Source organism: Zophobas morio, unplaced genomic scaffold, assembly GCF_036711695.1.
Source record: "Zophobas morio isolate AGI-343-1 ecotype UQ-CSIRO unplaced genomic scaffold, CSIRO_AGI_Zmor_V1 ptg000113l, whole genome shotgun sequence".
Lineage (NCBI taxonomy): Eukaryota > Metazoa > Arthropoda > Insecta > Coleoptera > Tenebrionidae > Zophobas > Zophobas morio.
The window spans coordinates 56,849-71,339 of NW_026972218.1; the positions used below are offsets into that span (position 1 = coordinate 56,849).

The following is a 14,491-nucleotide window of genomic DNA, read 5'->3' on the forward strand; positions in this document are numbered from 1 at the left end:
TGTGTACTTAACCGACTCTCGTCACATCACCTCGGTTGCTGCTTGTGTCTAAAAAGGGAATAGGGTTTTTAAAGGACGCAAAGCAGTTTTTAAATATTGTAATTTACATTATAGCATTATTTATATTTTTACTTACTATGAGTTTTTTACTTTGTTTAAATAAACTAATTTATTCTATTTTTAAGTTACGTGCACTTATTATAAAAAGAATAAGGTTTTAAATAAGCGTTTCCTTTTTTTAAATCTTCCTTTCCACTTAATTTTTTTTGCTATTATAACTAAATTTGGGCAATTAACTTAGATGGCTATGCGCAAAATTTTAATATACCGCTAAAAGCAAACAAAACTCATGTTACGCCATTTTTTATAATAATAATTAAAACAGGTTTTAACATTATTTTAGATATATTAAAGAAAAGGTTAGAAGTCCCTTTAACCAATGGCTGTCCATCTTTTACAAAAAATTTTAAGTACTTACAATTTAAAAGAATGGTTGGGAATCAGTCAAATCGCTGAAGAGTACCATCGCAGACTGCTTTGCATAAAAGGTGGAATCCTCTAAGACAGGCCTACTTTTGCAGTAAGAAAGATCTTCTCTTCTTTCAGCCCTTCTTTCCAAACAAGTCCATAAACAAAACTTTTTAGGTAGCGAGTCAAGCTGTAAAGTTACTTAAATTATCAATTATGCAATTAAAGCACGCGGTCATAGCGACTATTTTAGGCTTTACAGATAAAACGCCTATAAAGTAGGCTAGGCTTATAAATATACTAATATGGTAATAAGTTAATGACAATTATTTGGGGTATTTAGATCTCGGCTGGTATGATATGTACCTTTTTCAGGTATATATTACGTGTAAGGTTGAGGCCTTTCTGTTATTTATTTGTATTAACCTAATCATTTTACTTTAGTTAGAAGGTTGAATAACTCTAACTACTTTTTCTAGCGATAATCTTTAAAGAGAATGACCCTCAACAATGTCAAAAATGTTTGTTGCATTGGAGCTGGATATGTTGGTGGGCCGACTTGTTCAGTTTTAGCTTTAAAATGCCCTGATGTTAAAGTTACAATTGTGGACTTAAATCGAGCGCGTATCGACGCTTGGAATTCTGAAAAATTACCTATATATGAGCCGGGCTTGGACGATGTTGTAAAGAAATGTAGAGGCAAAAATCTATTTTTCAGCACTGATATAGACGACTCAATAAATAAAGCGGAGTTGATCTTCGTTTCTGTCAATACACCTACTAAAACTTTTGGGATGGGTAAAGGCCGCGCCGCTGACTTAAAGTGTTAAATTGTATTTTTGTTTCCCCCGTATAATAACTCCTATAAACCCAAACATAGATTTATAGAAAGTGCAGCTCGCAGAATAGCAGAGGTCACCACAGGTCACAAAATTATAGTAGAGAAATCGACAGTTCCCGTCAAATCTGCGGAATCTTTAAAAAAAATTTTGCTTTCAAACTGTAAAAAAAATACTTCGTTTCAAATATTATCTAACCCAGAATTTTTGGCTGAAGGTGAGAAATTTAGTTCGATTACCTTTGAAAAGTTTAAATTTAACATAAAGTTAATATTTCACAAAAATCACATCGGGTGTTTATAACAAAAGGAACTGCCATTATGGATCTTCTAAACCCAGACAGAATCCTAATAGGAGGTGAAGAAACTGAAGACGGGAGAGCTGCTATGGCCACTTTAGCAAGTAAGTCTTATATACATAATTTAGCTTTTAAAATTTTACACCTGAGGCGGTCAAAGTTCTTTATAGATATTTAAAAGTAACAAAGCAGAGTTACCAAATCTTTAAGAGGCTAAAATCTACTAGAGCTTTACCACGACAACCAACTTAAAGCATGGGCTAATTTATCTGTTTTCATAAAAGTAATTTCTACGGTAATTTAAAAAATGTTACTCAGTTTAATATTTATATAGTCAAGTTTAAGTCACTGTCTAAGCCACTGAGGCTTTTTAGTTAAAGTCTTTCTAAGTTATTTTTGAAAAAAAGGCAAGTCATTTAAGTAATTAGTTTGGCGGTGTTCGTAGTAATTCAACCGATTTAGGGTGTAACGTATCCTAAATACTGAGCTACGTAACTTGAAAATTATTTTAAAAAATTCTAAATGTACGTTTAACCAATTTTCATATTGATATTATTAATTGCTAAAAGAAAAAATATTATACGTTAATAAAAATCGGAATGACTCTGTTTTCCGCCCAGAAAAATAAATCTTACGCCTAAAATGAGTCCCCCTACTAAATACAACCTATTTATATCAAGGTCTCTACAGACGGTGGATACCCGAAGAGAAAATTTTAACCACCAATCTCTGGTCCTCCGAGCTGTCCAAGCTAACTGGTGAATGTCATACCCTGCCTTACAGGAGCGCCCTTTGATTTTTATATCAACCTTTTTTAGCTAATGCATTCCTAGCGCAAAGAATATCCAGCATCAACTCTATCAGCGCTCTATGCGAGGCGACGGGAGCAGACGTAGACGAAGTCGCCAAAGCGATAGGCACCGATAGCAGGATAGGCCCAAAATTTCTTAAAGCTTCTGTGGGCTTCGGGGGTTCCTGCTTCCAAAAGGACATCCTAAACCTCGTGTATCTGTGCGAGTCGTATAACCTGACAGAAGTAGCTAGCTACTGGCAGGCCGTCATCGATGTTAACAACTACCAAAAGCGACGCTTTGTGCAACACGTGATTCGTAAGCTGTTCAACACAGTGACTGGCAAGAAAATTGCTATATACGGATTCGCGTTCAAGAAGGACACTGGAGATACTCGGGAGTCGCCCTCCATCGACATTTGCCGGTACCTCCTTGAGGAAGGCGCGCAGCTCCACATCTACGACCCCAAAGTCACCCGCCAGCAGGTCACAGCTGACCTTGTCGACTCGGCTGTCTCGCAGGAAAGCTATGAAGAGTCGCAGGGCCTGGTTCATGTATGCCAGGGCCCATACGAAGCGGTCGAGGGGTCCCACGCCATCGTGCTCTGCACGGAGTGGGACGAATTTCTTTTGTATGATTATCAAAAGATTTACGACAAAATGCTCAAGCCTGCATATATTTTTGATGGGAGAAAAATTTTAAACCAAGAAAAACTTGAAGGGATCGGCTTTCACTGTGAAATAATCGGAAAAAATTTCTCCTAAATAACGCCAAGCTTCGCTAATAGATATTTTTGACACTCTTATCGACCCAACCGGGTAGAAAAGAGTAAATATATTCAAAACTTTTTAACTGACTTTTTTATAAAAATTATCTTTAAAACAAAGAACGATTAGGTTATATAACGCACTTTTAACAGCAATAAACATATTATAAAAACAAAAAATAGACTAAAATACAAAAGTAAGCCTTTATTATAAAAAATAAAAGAATATACCGCTGACTTTATTGTATTTTCAGTAAATAACGAAACTACAGCAAAATAGTTTTTAATTCTTCTGTAAAACGATTGAAAGAAAAAAGGTGTTGAAATCTTTGATAGCCAGCTTCTCCCATTTCAGAACTTCTGTTTTTGTTAAAAACTAAGCAGGACGATAATAAATAAAAATTATTAATTAAAAAAAATAATAAAGAAAACTAAGAAATAAAAAATTACTGTTTTCCATGATGACTTCTGACCAGCTGGAAGCATCATCGCCACATAAAAATCCAGTAACACCGTTCTCTACTGTTTCTACAGGGCCACCACTGTTTTTTGCTATAACCATCTTTTTCATTAACATCGCCTGCGCAAAAATAAAAAAAAGTTTTATGCAGTATAATAGTATTGATAAACTAATATGCTTTACAAATTTGTTTTGAGTGTTTTCTATTAGCTTTATAAAAAGATTACTAAAATATAAATAATAATTACATATAAATTCAATTATATTTTAATTTCCTTTTCAGTATTACATATTCTGTGTTAACATATTAAATAAATATTCTGAGTAAGCAGCTTTTTTAACAAAAAAGTAATAAATCCAGCACTGGCTAAAAATTATTGTTGTTCATGTAATCTAATTTATTTTTAACGAGATGCGAAAGCAAAATTTCAGAATAAAGAAAACAGTTTAAAATTAACTTCAAGCGGGCCGATACCAAAATGCTCTTCATCCGGAGTGTACAATAGACAGTCGCAACTTAAAATAAAATAATTAATTAATTAATTAACTTAAAAAATTGTTGTATAAACCTTTTAAATAAAGCAAACTTTGTAGAATGGCTCACAGATCTCAAAAAAGTAATATGGCCCCCCACAGAATTTCTTTCGGCTAACAAGACCAGTTCTTCAAAATACTCCACATTTTCAATTATTCTTTTATCGTACCCGCCTAATAAGATATTGCTTATTTACAAAAAATTAAAATTTCCGAATAAATATAGTAAAACACCAGCAATTATAAGATGTACGCCTTTCCAATTAACAGGCTCAAGCTTCTCTTTTAATTCTACTAAAATCTTGATAGCTAACTCCACTTTCTTTTTCCTTTCATATCTATTTAGCGATAAAAAAACAGTCCGAGCCCTAAATTTTTAAGTAAAATTATTTACAAGATAAAATAATTTTCAAAAAACTTACGAATCTGGTATAAATTCTAAACTTTGTTCTTTAACATTTTTAAAAATTTCTAGATTAATAGAAGGGTACAAAACTTTTGGTTCCAAATGGGTTAAAGTTGGAAAAGTTTTCTTAAAAACACTTTTAGTAAAGTTGCTGTTCACAAGGAGCGTACTGGCATATCCCATAGTGTACTCTTCTAACCGATCAATCAGAAAACGGTATAATCTTTTAAATAAGGTCCGACGTTGAGTTAGCAGTTGATCAGGAAAGTGACAGTAAAAGATAATCTAGAAAAACTAAAAATAATGAATAGCATAAAGACAAAGTTAGCTACTATTGATAATATAAATAATTTTTATAAAAATTTGAATAAATACTTTTTTGTTAGTAAGTTTTAAAATAGGAAGTGATGCCGAAATTTGATCACAAAAATAATAGTCATAACTTTCTTTAAAAAGAAGAAGAGTGGATAAATAACAAAATCGTATGTATGCAAAAAGAGCATGAAACTTCCGACAAAATTGCCTCGGGATCCAGTCACCGTAGACAAAAACTTCTAAAGAGCCTTTACAACGATCATAGAGGGAGCCAAAAAATCGAATGAACGTAAACTTTATGAGTGAAAATGAGATAAACCATCTTTAGTTTCCTGAAAGCAGTGGTCTTTATCGTGGTGAGACGTATAAATAGTAACGTGAAGCCCAAGTTTCTTGCAAGCAATGGAGGCATCAATAACTAATCTTTCTGCACCGCCGATGCCTAAATCCGGATGAACAAAACATATTTTTAATTTATTTGAATTATTATCTCCTGAAAATAATTTCTTTTTCCAAATGCTTAAAAGGCAATAAGAACAAGTAACTCCAGCACAAACGGCGATAATGTATAACCACATAGTTTGAAAAAGTCACTGTGACGGGCATACACTTTTTCGATCCTAGATAAGCTTGCCAGGCAAAAAAGCACATGGACAAAATTTTATTATCAACAAGCAAGTGAAAGTTTAGAAACTTTACAGGCCGAGCAAATAAAAATATTAAACTAAATAAAATTTTACTTATCAATAATTATGGTATAATGATGTGCTAGTATACACATAGTAATTTTATAACTCTTAAACCTACTTGATGTTTTAAAATAAGTCAATCATCCCTATGGCGTGGTCACTGTAGCTAAAAGCAGTCACGAGAATTAAAATGAACATATGAACTCCAATGTTTAATTTTTACCCTCGCAGAATTTATGTAGTTTTTTATACTGTCAATTTAAAGTGGGAAAGAATTAACTGTTAAGGCTTAAAGCGATTAGTAAAGCAAAATAAATTAATCATTCGAATCTATGACATATTTATATAACCCTTATTATATAGTCACTTCCTGTTTACCACATTTTTGATTTCATGTACTCTCTCGGTTAATTAAAAATTAATGTTTAAAACAAGTGTTGGGGATCAGCTAGGGTTATACTTGCTATCTCTTCAACTCAATAACATTTTGGGCGATGAAAAATGATGGTAGCCGTGATGTTCCTAAGGACTTCCCAGATGGCTTCCAAGTCTTGTAAGTACTGACCGCCCCGTCAACCTTTTGTCATGCAAAAATTAAGGTGTCTGAAACAGTTTTATGAACGTTTAAAGACAGTTGCCTTCGTGAGATCCTTGAAATATTACTTAAATTTTAGTTGGATTTCCATAGGGGACTTCAACCATCTAATTACTGCGACGTCTGGCCGAGTGGGCCGCCCGAGCCTTTAAAAAAATTAAAATAACCCACTGGTGCTGTTTTTGGGACAATGCAGGCCTACTTCTCAAACCCTGGTAACGATTGGCGACCTTCGCGATGTGCTCAAGTCGTATCCAAATGATGAGCCTACAGCACTAAGTGAAAGCTACACTGGCGCCGCCTCTCCAATTCTCAGGGGAGTTTCTGTAATGTTATGCCCAACGCTGCTATTAACGCTCTATAGCTGGTCAGCCTACATACGCGGATCGCCGTTATGTCGACTTCTATAGTATAATCTCAACGAGCTTGCTAGCTGGTATAGTCATGGAAGCTTCTTAACTAACGCAATAAGTAGAAAGGCACCCTTTTTTATAACAAAGAATAGTACCCTACTGCTGACTCTATTAACCTTAGACGGCATCTACATTCCGTAATATTCCCAGTTGAGGAACCCAAAGTAATTATAGATCCTGGGGTAGTGCATCCGCACGTGGTTTACGGGCGGATTGCAATCGATCGATAATGGCTGGGCCTATCATTCATCGACAACAGCAATTCTTGCACAAGTGCGACAGAAAACACGTTAAGTCTTCTACACGCGCTGTGGCTTGTGCGCAATGATACATCCGAACTATAGGTTGAGCCGCTGACCCTAGCTTCATAAATAATACTCTCTACCTTTACAAATGAATAATTGAACACGCTACTCTTTTTCTAACCCAAAACCACACATTAGCCATAAGAAAGTGTACAATAGAGCCTTCCGCGTAACGCACTCTCTGGTCTAACTTCTTGCTTGTTTGGCACGGATTGGACTTGTACTGTGATAGTTGAAAAAGACTTTAAACTAAATGTGAAGGGCGCAAAAGGGCGCATAGTTTTAAGCTAAAACTAAACTTGTATTAGTAGGAATCATTTTTCGTTTCTACTATAGTAAAACGAGCTAATTGGTAATCCTGGATTGCTAGTTAGTTTTGTTTTCTATGTACCTTTTCCCCTTTTTTTTTAATAATTATTTAAGCATTTTTAAACATTTTATTAATTTTATATTTTCTCCATTCTTTAAAAAAAATTGGTTATAAACTCTATCTAGCACCAGGAATAGTGAATTAAACGTCTTGTTTAAGCAGTCCCCCATTTACAGTTGGTTCAATGCGAATGCATAATGCAGGCCTTCTATAAGTATATAATTTTGAATATATACAAAGCCTTTTTTGAACTTCAAATTTGTTCGTATCAAAAATTACTTCTATTTATAAACTCGTCAATGTACGAGAGTAATGGGTTGAGGTAGCGTTTTTTTGGGTAATACTCGATTTATTTAAAATCTAAAAAATAGGCTTTAAATTAGCGGAGTAGTTATTGCGATAACTTAAGTCGTAAACCATTATCGTTTTAACAATTTATTTTTAATGACCGTTTTAGCGGGCACTATGCTCAGAACATATTTATTCCGATTTATATTGGACAAATTCTCTAGCAAGTTTTTATTAATAATTTGTGAATTAACACGTACTTCACATATTTAACAAATATGACTCCGACGATTTGTTTAAGTAATTCGCCTTTATAAACTTCATGCGCCAAGGAGTTAATGTGTTGTTTACAAGCGAAGCGTCTTTTTGGCGCTTGAAAGAAAAAGGAACAAAATATGTAGAAAAAGTAATATTAGACGTAGCAAAGCGCGTATCTTCGGAAGTTTTGCTTGTGGTGGCTTTGTTTTAATGATAAAAATTTTACAAGTGCACTTAGAGATTAAAAAAATAGAATAAATTGGAAGCGTTAGACTCTGGCAACTATACTTTGTTTTACGATCCACAGTTTGGATAAAGATAGAAGTTCTAAGCTTTGCGTCCTATTTGTTGAAGGTGGATGTTAAAAAAAAAAAAAAAAGACGGAAAGGGCTCCCAACTAACTAGTTATAAAAAATTCTCAACGACTAAACAACTAGCCCGGATTTCTTTATGAACCTAATTTTAAATAACCTATACCATAACCAAAATTTGCCACAGTAAGCTTCTTAGTTAGTAACGAGGCCGCGTAAGAACCCAATTCCGTGTGTTTAGAAAGCTGTGACACCTTCGCTCAGTTGCAAGCAAACTGTAGAGTTTGCGCTTTTCTCCTACAATTCTTCGTGTAGATACCACCGAGGAATTATAAAACAGCAAGCGTTTAGGCGAAAAATGAAATAAAGTACCGATTTTAATGCCTAAAAGTTAAGAGCATTACACTTAGTGAAACGTAGAAAAAATAGAGCAGGGGCGCGATACGTGAAACGCAAATAATATAATTTTATACGAAAATCTCAAATTTTTATTATAAAGTATTTCAGAAAAATCTCAGATATCTATAAGCAGATACGTTATACTGTTCTTCCCACTTACCTAAGCAAAAGTTGCCCAAGCTTATTATACATTATCTTCATAATTTCCGGCAAAAGGTTTAAAATTTCGCCCGGCCAAAGAGTCACATTGTACTTATCGATTTATTTTTTCAGAGGGGAACAACTTCAAGTCAAGGAGAGTTCTGGGCTGCAGCATTGCCACTACCATCCACTTCTTGATAATTGATATCTGTATACCCGTCGTCGTCGATATTTTCATCGCTGTCTTCGCTGAGAGTGCCACTCTCGGTGTATTCGTTACCAGCAATAGTAAGCTCGTCAACCTCTTCAGTGTCACTCCCGCCGGCTTTAACTTCATCCGGCGCTGGCAAATGGCCGTCCTCCGCAGGGATGGAAGTCTGCAGGAGGAGGCGTACAGGCAACCGGAGTTGCTCGATATCTTCAGGCCTCGACAAAGTTTTTCCACGCTGAAGCCAGTTGTATAAAGCATTGCGTCGCGCTAGTATAGCTTCGGGATGGATATTCACGATGGAGGACAACGTGGTCAGGCTCGGATGGAGGCCGCGGTTCAAAAGTTTAGATACTAAAACGGCATAAGCATGAGCAAATGCAATTCTGATGCGCTTCATGTTGCTGCTTCGGCACGTGACATCGTTGGCCTCATCGAGAGGATCGCGAATGGAAAAGGGAGATTTATCCCACGACGCAACCCACTACGAAAGAATAATATATTCAGTCGAAGAAGAGCTACAATGGGCTTGCAATGGGCCTTACTTTATTGAAATAGGAGCCGCCATTTAGCAAAGAAATGCCAACCACTTCATAATTAAAGTTCTTGCCGTACAACTCGAAAAATTCGATCAGCAGGACTCCCAAGTTGACGTCGTCCAGTGACTTTGGCGTGTCGATTCTCGGATGAAGCTAAACATAAAAAAGTTTAAAAGTAAATTTCCAAACAAACTCCTATAAAATACTTGAAGGAAGGAAATGATCATCGAGATGATCCCGTACGAATTCAAGCCTGCAGAATTGAGACATGAGGCATCCGAAAGACGCTAATTACTAAAGTGGAGAGCCGCACCGCCCGTGTAGACTTCGTTAAGACTGCGTTGCACCAAAAAGTGCTTGACGACGAACGTCAGCGGCAGCAACACGGGGAAATCAGCGACGTGCTTCTGGATCAGAGCGGCGGTGGATGGCCCGCTGTCCATATTAAACGAGATGTCAACCTCCACTGAAGGAAAAAAAAAAGAATACAAAATACTCGCGGCAAAGAGAAGAGCACCCAAAAAAATTTACCTTTTGTGAGCGCATCAGTGATTTTGACAATAGGGACACGTGCTTTGGGAATGACCTGCACTTTGCTCAGCTCCATGTGTTGCTCTAGCAAAAGTTGCTTATATAGAATTCCACAGCTTTAATAATAACAACCCAAAAGTTGCGCCAGCGAGAAGAGTGGGCTCTTTGGCCATTGGCCGAGAACCACGAGGTCGATGTCCGACGACGGTGTGTACAACCCGCAAGGAAACGATCCAAAAACTTTCACCTGAAAAGAAAAAATAGTAATAACATAACGGGAGGTGGCTTAAGTAGAACGTACAATAGCTTTAGGCCATACGCTATTAATAATGACAGTGATGCGGTCTATTAAATCCTGGCGTAGCGCTCTCTCTTCTTCGAGAGGAGACATGTACTCCATAAAATCTAAAATCTAAGCATATAAAAAATAAATTTTAATTATTAAAAAACTCTCAAAATCCTTTATAAAATCTAAGCAACTATAAATTCCAGTTAATATCAAAAAATCTCTCTAAATCTTTTACAGACAAACCTCTTCATGGAGACCAACTACGGAGGACTCGTAGGCGACAGCCCCTATGTCATTTCCCTGAAGCAAGCGGCGATACTGAAGCCAAGGGACCCTCCCCTTATACACGAGGCTGAGCTCCCGATGGGCAGTCCGTAGTTGCTCTTCAGATTTTCTCTTAAACCGAGCTGCTTCGGTAAAGCCTGCAGTGTAGAAAAAATAAAAGCATTAAAAAAAATTAAAAAATAAAATTTCTATAAATTTAAAGGAACAAAGGCTATACTCGCTTTGCAGTCCTTCTTCACGTGATCAGGCTCACCACAACGAAAACAAACTCGCTGATTTCTTTCGTAATTAGCGGAATAACTAGTAGAGTCTCCGTTCTCTTATTGCAGTAAAATATATTTTTATAAAAGAGAAGCTGTGAAAACAGTTAAGTTACCAAGTTCTGAAGTACCTAAAGGAATAAACTCATCGGCGGGTTCCAAAGCTTAAGTAATAATTAAAAATTAGCTAATATATAATAGGTAAAGATAAAAAAATTAAATTATACAAAAAAAATCTAATAAAAAAAGACTTTATACAAGAAAATTATAGCAACAGTGAATTAAAAAGATAAGAGTTGTATTCTATAGTAAACTCTGTTATACTGAAGGCAAAATAATAAAAATAAATACCTTCATTGCTTTCAGCTTTACAGTCTCCGTGATCTTGGCCAAAAACGACGAAGTCGGACTCTTTTTTTAAAAAAAATTATAGATATTAAAGAGAAATAAAAGGTAAAAAAAACCTTTATCCACAGTTGTAATTTGTGAATTTGTGGTAAAACTTTCTACGTTAAATTTTAAAAATCAATATAAAAAGTTAAATTAATATAGTGAGAAACCTTCGGGATTATTGACTTGGTAAGGACTTCTCGAAGGTAAGGGAGTTTCTTGTTCAACGCAAGAAACCATTTTATTCTAAGAGCTTTAAAAAAGTAACTATATAACATAGCAAAATAATTATAATATTCAACTATGACCTGACAGGTAACTATTTTATGAACCACTAGAAAAAAGAGTAGCAGATATGCTAACAAAATAGAGGAGAAATGGTTATTCCTATCATCAGCACTTGCACGTGCACGAATAAAGTTTTAAAAAAACTAGGAGGTAGTAAACTTAGTAGTTAGGTATGTTTCGTTTTATTTTTTTAAAGCGCTTTTGTAGTGTGTGTAAAGATAGTTTAAAGTATATTTTATTTTAATTTTTACGAAAAAAGTTGTAGGGCGCTTTATGCTTTTAAGGTTATAACTTTCATGCAACATTATTTGTAAAAAAGTACTGTGAGGTTTAGTAAAATTTTGAATTTAATTAAAAACAACCAATGTTTATAACCGTTTATAAAATCGGAACAGCAATCATATAAATACTTACCTTGTGCTTAATCTTTGCCCCTGTTCTTCGTCTAAATTTTTGTTCGCAAACGGTCTCTCATGCTCATCTATAACTTTTTTATAGATAACGTCGACGCACTTCGTATTATAATCTGAGTTGCTTTGCTGGGAAAATATTTATTACCAAGAAAAAAGAATTTAAATTTTAGTGGCGGGATTTTCACTTCATTGCCCTGCTTTTATCAACAATTGATATATTAGTGTCGTAGAAAACTGGTTTACTACCGAATTTTTGAAAGTTTTACATTTTATTGTCTATAAATAAGCTCTAGGTGCAAAGTGGTACTTTTATCCACCACTAATTATTTAATTTATAACTCTTAAATCATCAGCAGGTACTAGTAAGTTTTAAAGTTGTAACTTTAGTTATGTAAACTTTTTAATTTAATTATACTACCATGTTGCTCTTTGTGAGCATTTTTTTTAGCTTTCGTAGATAAACGCCGTTGGTACTAAATGTATAGCACTTGTAACACTTTTCTTGTGCTATTAAAACATAGTTATAGGACTAAATGGTAACGACATTTTTTGTATTTTTTTAGCAGGCCTCTTGTGCATAGGTAATTGTTGTTACGCAAATACAAGCCTTATATATCAATAGCATTGATAAAAATACTTCAATTAGGAAATTTAATATGTACTCTGCTTGACCACTTCCATAAATCTATAATGTAAATTATATTTTTAATATATTACAATAATGCTGAATGTCGGATGCAGCGCCTTCCAAATTTAAATGCTTTATTGCTAATTATACTAATAATGATAAACAGTGTATGATGATTTAAAAGTGCCTTAGCAAAACTTGCTTATGATTTTCACTGAAAGAACTGTTTGGGTTTAAATTGAACACATGTTTGTAATATCTAAAAAGCGATTAGGGTAGTAACATTACATTTACATTTTGCGTTGTACAAGAAGTGGTTATTGCTCTATTTATTCGGTATTGGTTTTGCACTGATTAAGTCTAAAAAAGAGAAGCCTTAAATATTAAACGTACTACTTTTTTTTTTGTTCGTGCCCCTATAAAAAATGGCGTTCCACTAGTGTTAGGTAATATACTGGAGTACTTTAGAGCTTTTTTTTGGGATCAAAAAAATTTCAGCTGTACGCTATCTACCATTAAGACCGTTAAATAAGGGGTTTCATCTATTATTGGCCAGTACTTGCATTAAACACAAATATATTACTCGCAAGCTCACTTGAACTGTACTTGTGAAAATTTATCGAACTAGTATTATACCAAAATATAGGACAATATAAAAAATATTTATATTAAAAAATAAAACCTAGAAGATTTATATGTCCCTTGCTGTTGTTACAATTTGTTACCTTGAAATATATAATTTAATAAACTTTTACTCGTCGAGAACTCATATAGACGCAGATTGCACAGAATTGCAGCGAAAAAGAGACAATAAAAAGCTGTATACGATTTTAGTTAGGTTTATGAGCGTAAATTAAGCCATTCTTAGCAAATGACAGTAGTTTTATATATAATCCTTAAACATAACTGTTTTATACACCTCCGACTATTTTGTGCATAGCACCACGATGTTAAGATTTAGAGTAAAACTTAAAAACGATATATTTGGTTTGTTGTTAAATTTACGGTATTAATATAACTTTTTCTACTTATAAACTAGTAACCGCTGCCTTAGTTTTTGCCTCTCGACGCGTAGCACCTTTTTGAAAGCCATTTTTAAAGGTTCACAAAACCGCTTGCGTTGATTTATTAAACAAAATTTGTTTAAGGCTACAAAGTTACCATCAGAAACAACATTTCTTATTATAATACCGCTTACAAAATTTTAAAAATTAGGTATAAAGTAACTTTTTATAAACTCCCCGACACTAAAAATTATTGCTAGCTGTGCATTGAGCAAGCGAATGAATAATTAAACCTAGTTGAATTTGGTTTTTCTCCGACTTTTTAAATTCAGATACTTTCAAAAGCGACTTAAACGTATTAATGACCTTAAAAAATTAAGCTTTCCACAAGAAAAAGTTACAAAGTTTTATTTTGACCAAAACAAAAAGCTAGGTCTCTAAATAATGAATTTAAATTTTTTTAACCACCTGTCAAGTTAACACCGTAAGAAAATTTGCTTACATTCCCCACACTAACATTTACACGTGGTGCCGAGAAATTACATCTAGCAAAAAACTTTTCGGAATATCCACATAAAAATTTAATAGGTTAACTTAAAAAGGAAATTATTATATTTTTAACAGTCGACCACTTGTAGCAGCCTATGTTAACGCTATTCAGCCCTTCTGCCCACATAGCAGCCTTATGAGCGGAAACAACTGCTTGTTTACTATAAATTCCGTAATATTAAAAAATTTACAGGACTGAGGAAAATCAGAAATACTGTTCTAAATAAGCTAACAGAACTACGGCACTCCCGTGAGTAGAGAAACGACATAAACCATGAGTAACTATTCTTAAAAAGGTATTTCTACATACATTATTCTACACGCCTCTTGCTTTTAAAAATTTTTATAAATAAAGTTAAAAAAAACCAAAGCTTCTGTAAAGTCAACCAAAGAAATTAAATTAAGCTAAAAAGCTAGTCGATTTTGTCTGCAATACGAATTACCAATATAAAAATTCAGTA

The 14,491-nt window shown here is 34.4% G+C and overlaps 3 protein-coding genes across 3 annotated transcripts; 1 reads left to right on the forward strand and 2 right to left on the reverse strand.

Annotated features, from left to right (window-relative positions):
* The first annotated feature begins 17 nt into the window (after positions 1 to 17).
* Positions 18 to 3,160, forward strand: LOC135144929 (UDP-glucose 6-dehydrogenase-like). The gene is made up of 6 exons (XM_064077063.1): positions 18 to 98; positions 948 to 1,291; positions 1,349 to 1,524; positions 1,617 to 1,709; positions 2,286 to 2,363; positions 2,424 to 3,160. The coding sequence occupies exons 2-6, from the start codon at positions 966 to 968 to the stop codon at positions 3,158 to 3,160; spliced, it is 1,410 nt and encodes a 469-aa protein (XP_063933133.1). The 5' UTR covers positions 18 to 98; positions 948 to 965.
* A 255-nt stretch (positions 3,161 to 3,415) lies between these two features.
* On the reverse strand, positions 3,416 to 5,455 carry LOC135144930 (alpha-1,3/1,6-mannosyltransferase ALG2-like). Its single transcript, XM_064077064.1, has 8 exons — positions 5,197 to 5,455; positions 4,938 to 5,125; positions 4,579 to 4,847; positions 4,391 to 4,524; positions 4,192 to 4,330; positions 4,081 to 4,138; positions 3,613 to 3,742; positions 3,416 to 3,538 (listed from the first exon to the last, which is right to left on the reverse strand). Exons 1-8 carry the CDS (start codon positions 5,453 to 5,455, stop codon positions 3,429 to 3,431), a joined length of 1,287 nt encoding a protein of 428 aa, XP_063933134.1. The 3' UTR covers positions 3,416 to 3,428.
* Positions 5,456 to 8,639: 3,184 nt separating this feature from the next.
* Positions 8,640 to 11,548, reverse strand: LOC135144927 (terminal nucleotidyltransferase 4A-like). The gene is made up of 14 exons (XM_064077059.1): positions 11,457 to 11,548; positions 11,319 to 11,401; positions 11,223 to 11,264; positions 11,110 to 11,169; positions 10,875 to 10,922; positions 10,716 to 10,817; positions 10,457 to 10,635; positions 10,226 to 10,336; positions 10,057 to 10,171; positions 9,925 to 10,008; positions 9,707 to 9,859; positions 9,600 to 9,646; positions 9,400 to 9,546; positions 8,640 to 9,338 (listed from the first exon to the last, which is right to left on the reverse strand). Exons 2-14 carry the CDS (start codon positions 11,386 to 11,388, stop codon positions 8,796 to 8,798), a joined length of 1,701 nt encoding a protein of 566 aa, XP_063933129.1. The 5' UTR covers positions 11,389 to 11,401; positions 11,457 to 11,548; the 3' UTR covers positions 8,640 to 8,795.
* Positions 11,549 to 14,491: the final 2,943 nt, after the last annotated feature.

What these genes read in the sequence shown, in the direction of transcription:
- LOC135144929 (XM_064077063.1), top strand. Translation starts at nt 966, where the DNA reads ATGACCCTCAACAATGTCAAAAATGTTTGTTGCATTGGAGCTGGATAT. An exon ending in GGCCGCGCCGCTGACTTAAA is followed by an intron (nt 1,292 to 1,348) that starts GTGTTAAATTGT and finishes ACCCAAACATAG; the next exon opens with ATTTATAGAAAGTGCAGCTC. An exon ending in CCCAGAATTTTTGGCTGAAG is followed by an intron (nt 1,525 to 1,616) that starts GTGAGAAATTTA and finishes TTATAACAAAAG; the next exon opens with GAACTGCCATTATGGATCTT.
- LOC135144930 (XM_064077064.1), bottom strand. Translation starts at nt 5,455, where the DNA reads ATGTGGTTATACATTATCGCCGTTTGTGCTGGAGTTACTTGTTCTTAT. An exon ending in TTAGAATTTATACCAGATTC is followed by an intron (nt 4,525 to 4,578) that starts GTAAGTTTTTTG and finishes TTAAAAATTTAG; the next exon opens with GGCTCGGACTGTTTTTTTAT. An exon ending in CGTACATCTTATAATTGCTG is followed by an intron (nt 4,331 to 4,390) that starts GTGTTTTACTAT and finishes ATATCTTATTAG; the next exon opens with GCGGGTACGATAAAAGAATA.
- LOC135144927 (XM_064077059.1), bottom strand. Translation starts at nt 11,388, where the DNA reads ATGGTTTCTTGCGTTGAACAAGAAACTCCCTTACCTTCGAGAAGTCCT. An exon ending in AATTACAACTGTGGATAAAG is followed by an intron (nt 11,170 to 11,222) that starts GTTTTTTTTACC and finishes TTTTAAAAAAAG; the next exon opens with AGTCCGACTTCGTCGTTTTT. An exon ending in TGATCATTTCCTTCCTTCAA is followed by an intron (nt 9,547 to 9,599) that starts GTATTTTATAGG and finishes TTTTATGTTTAG; the next exon opens with CTTCATCCGAGAATCGACAC.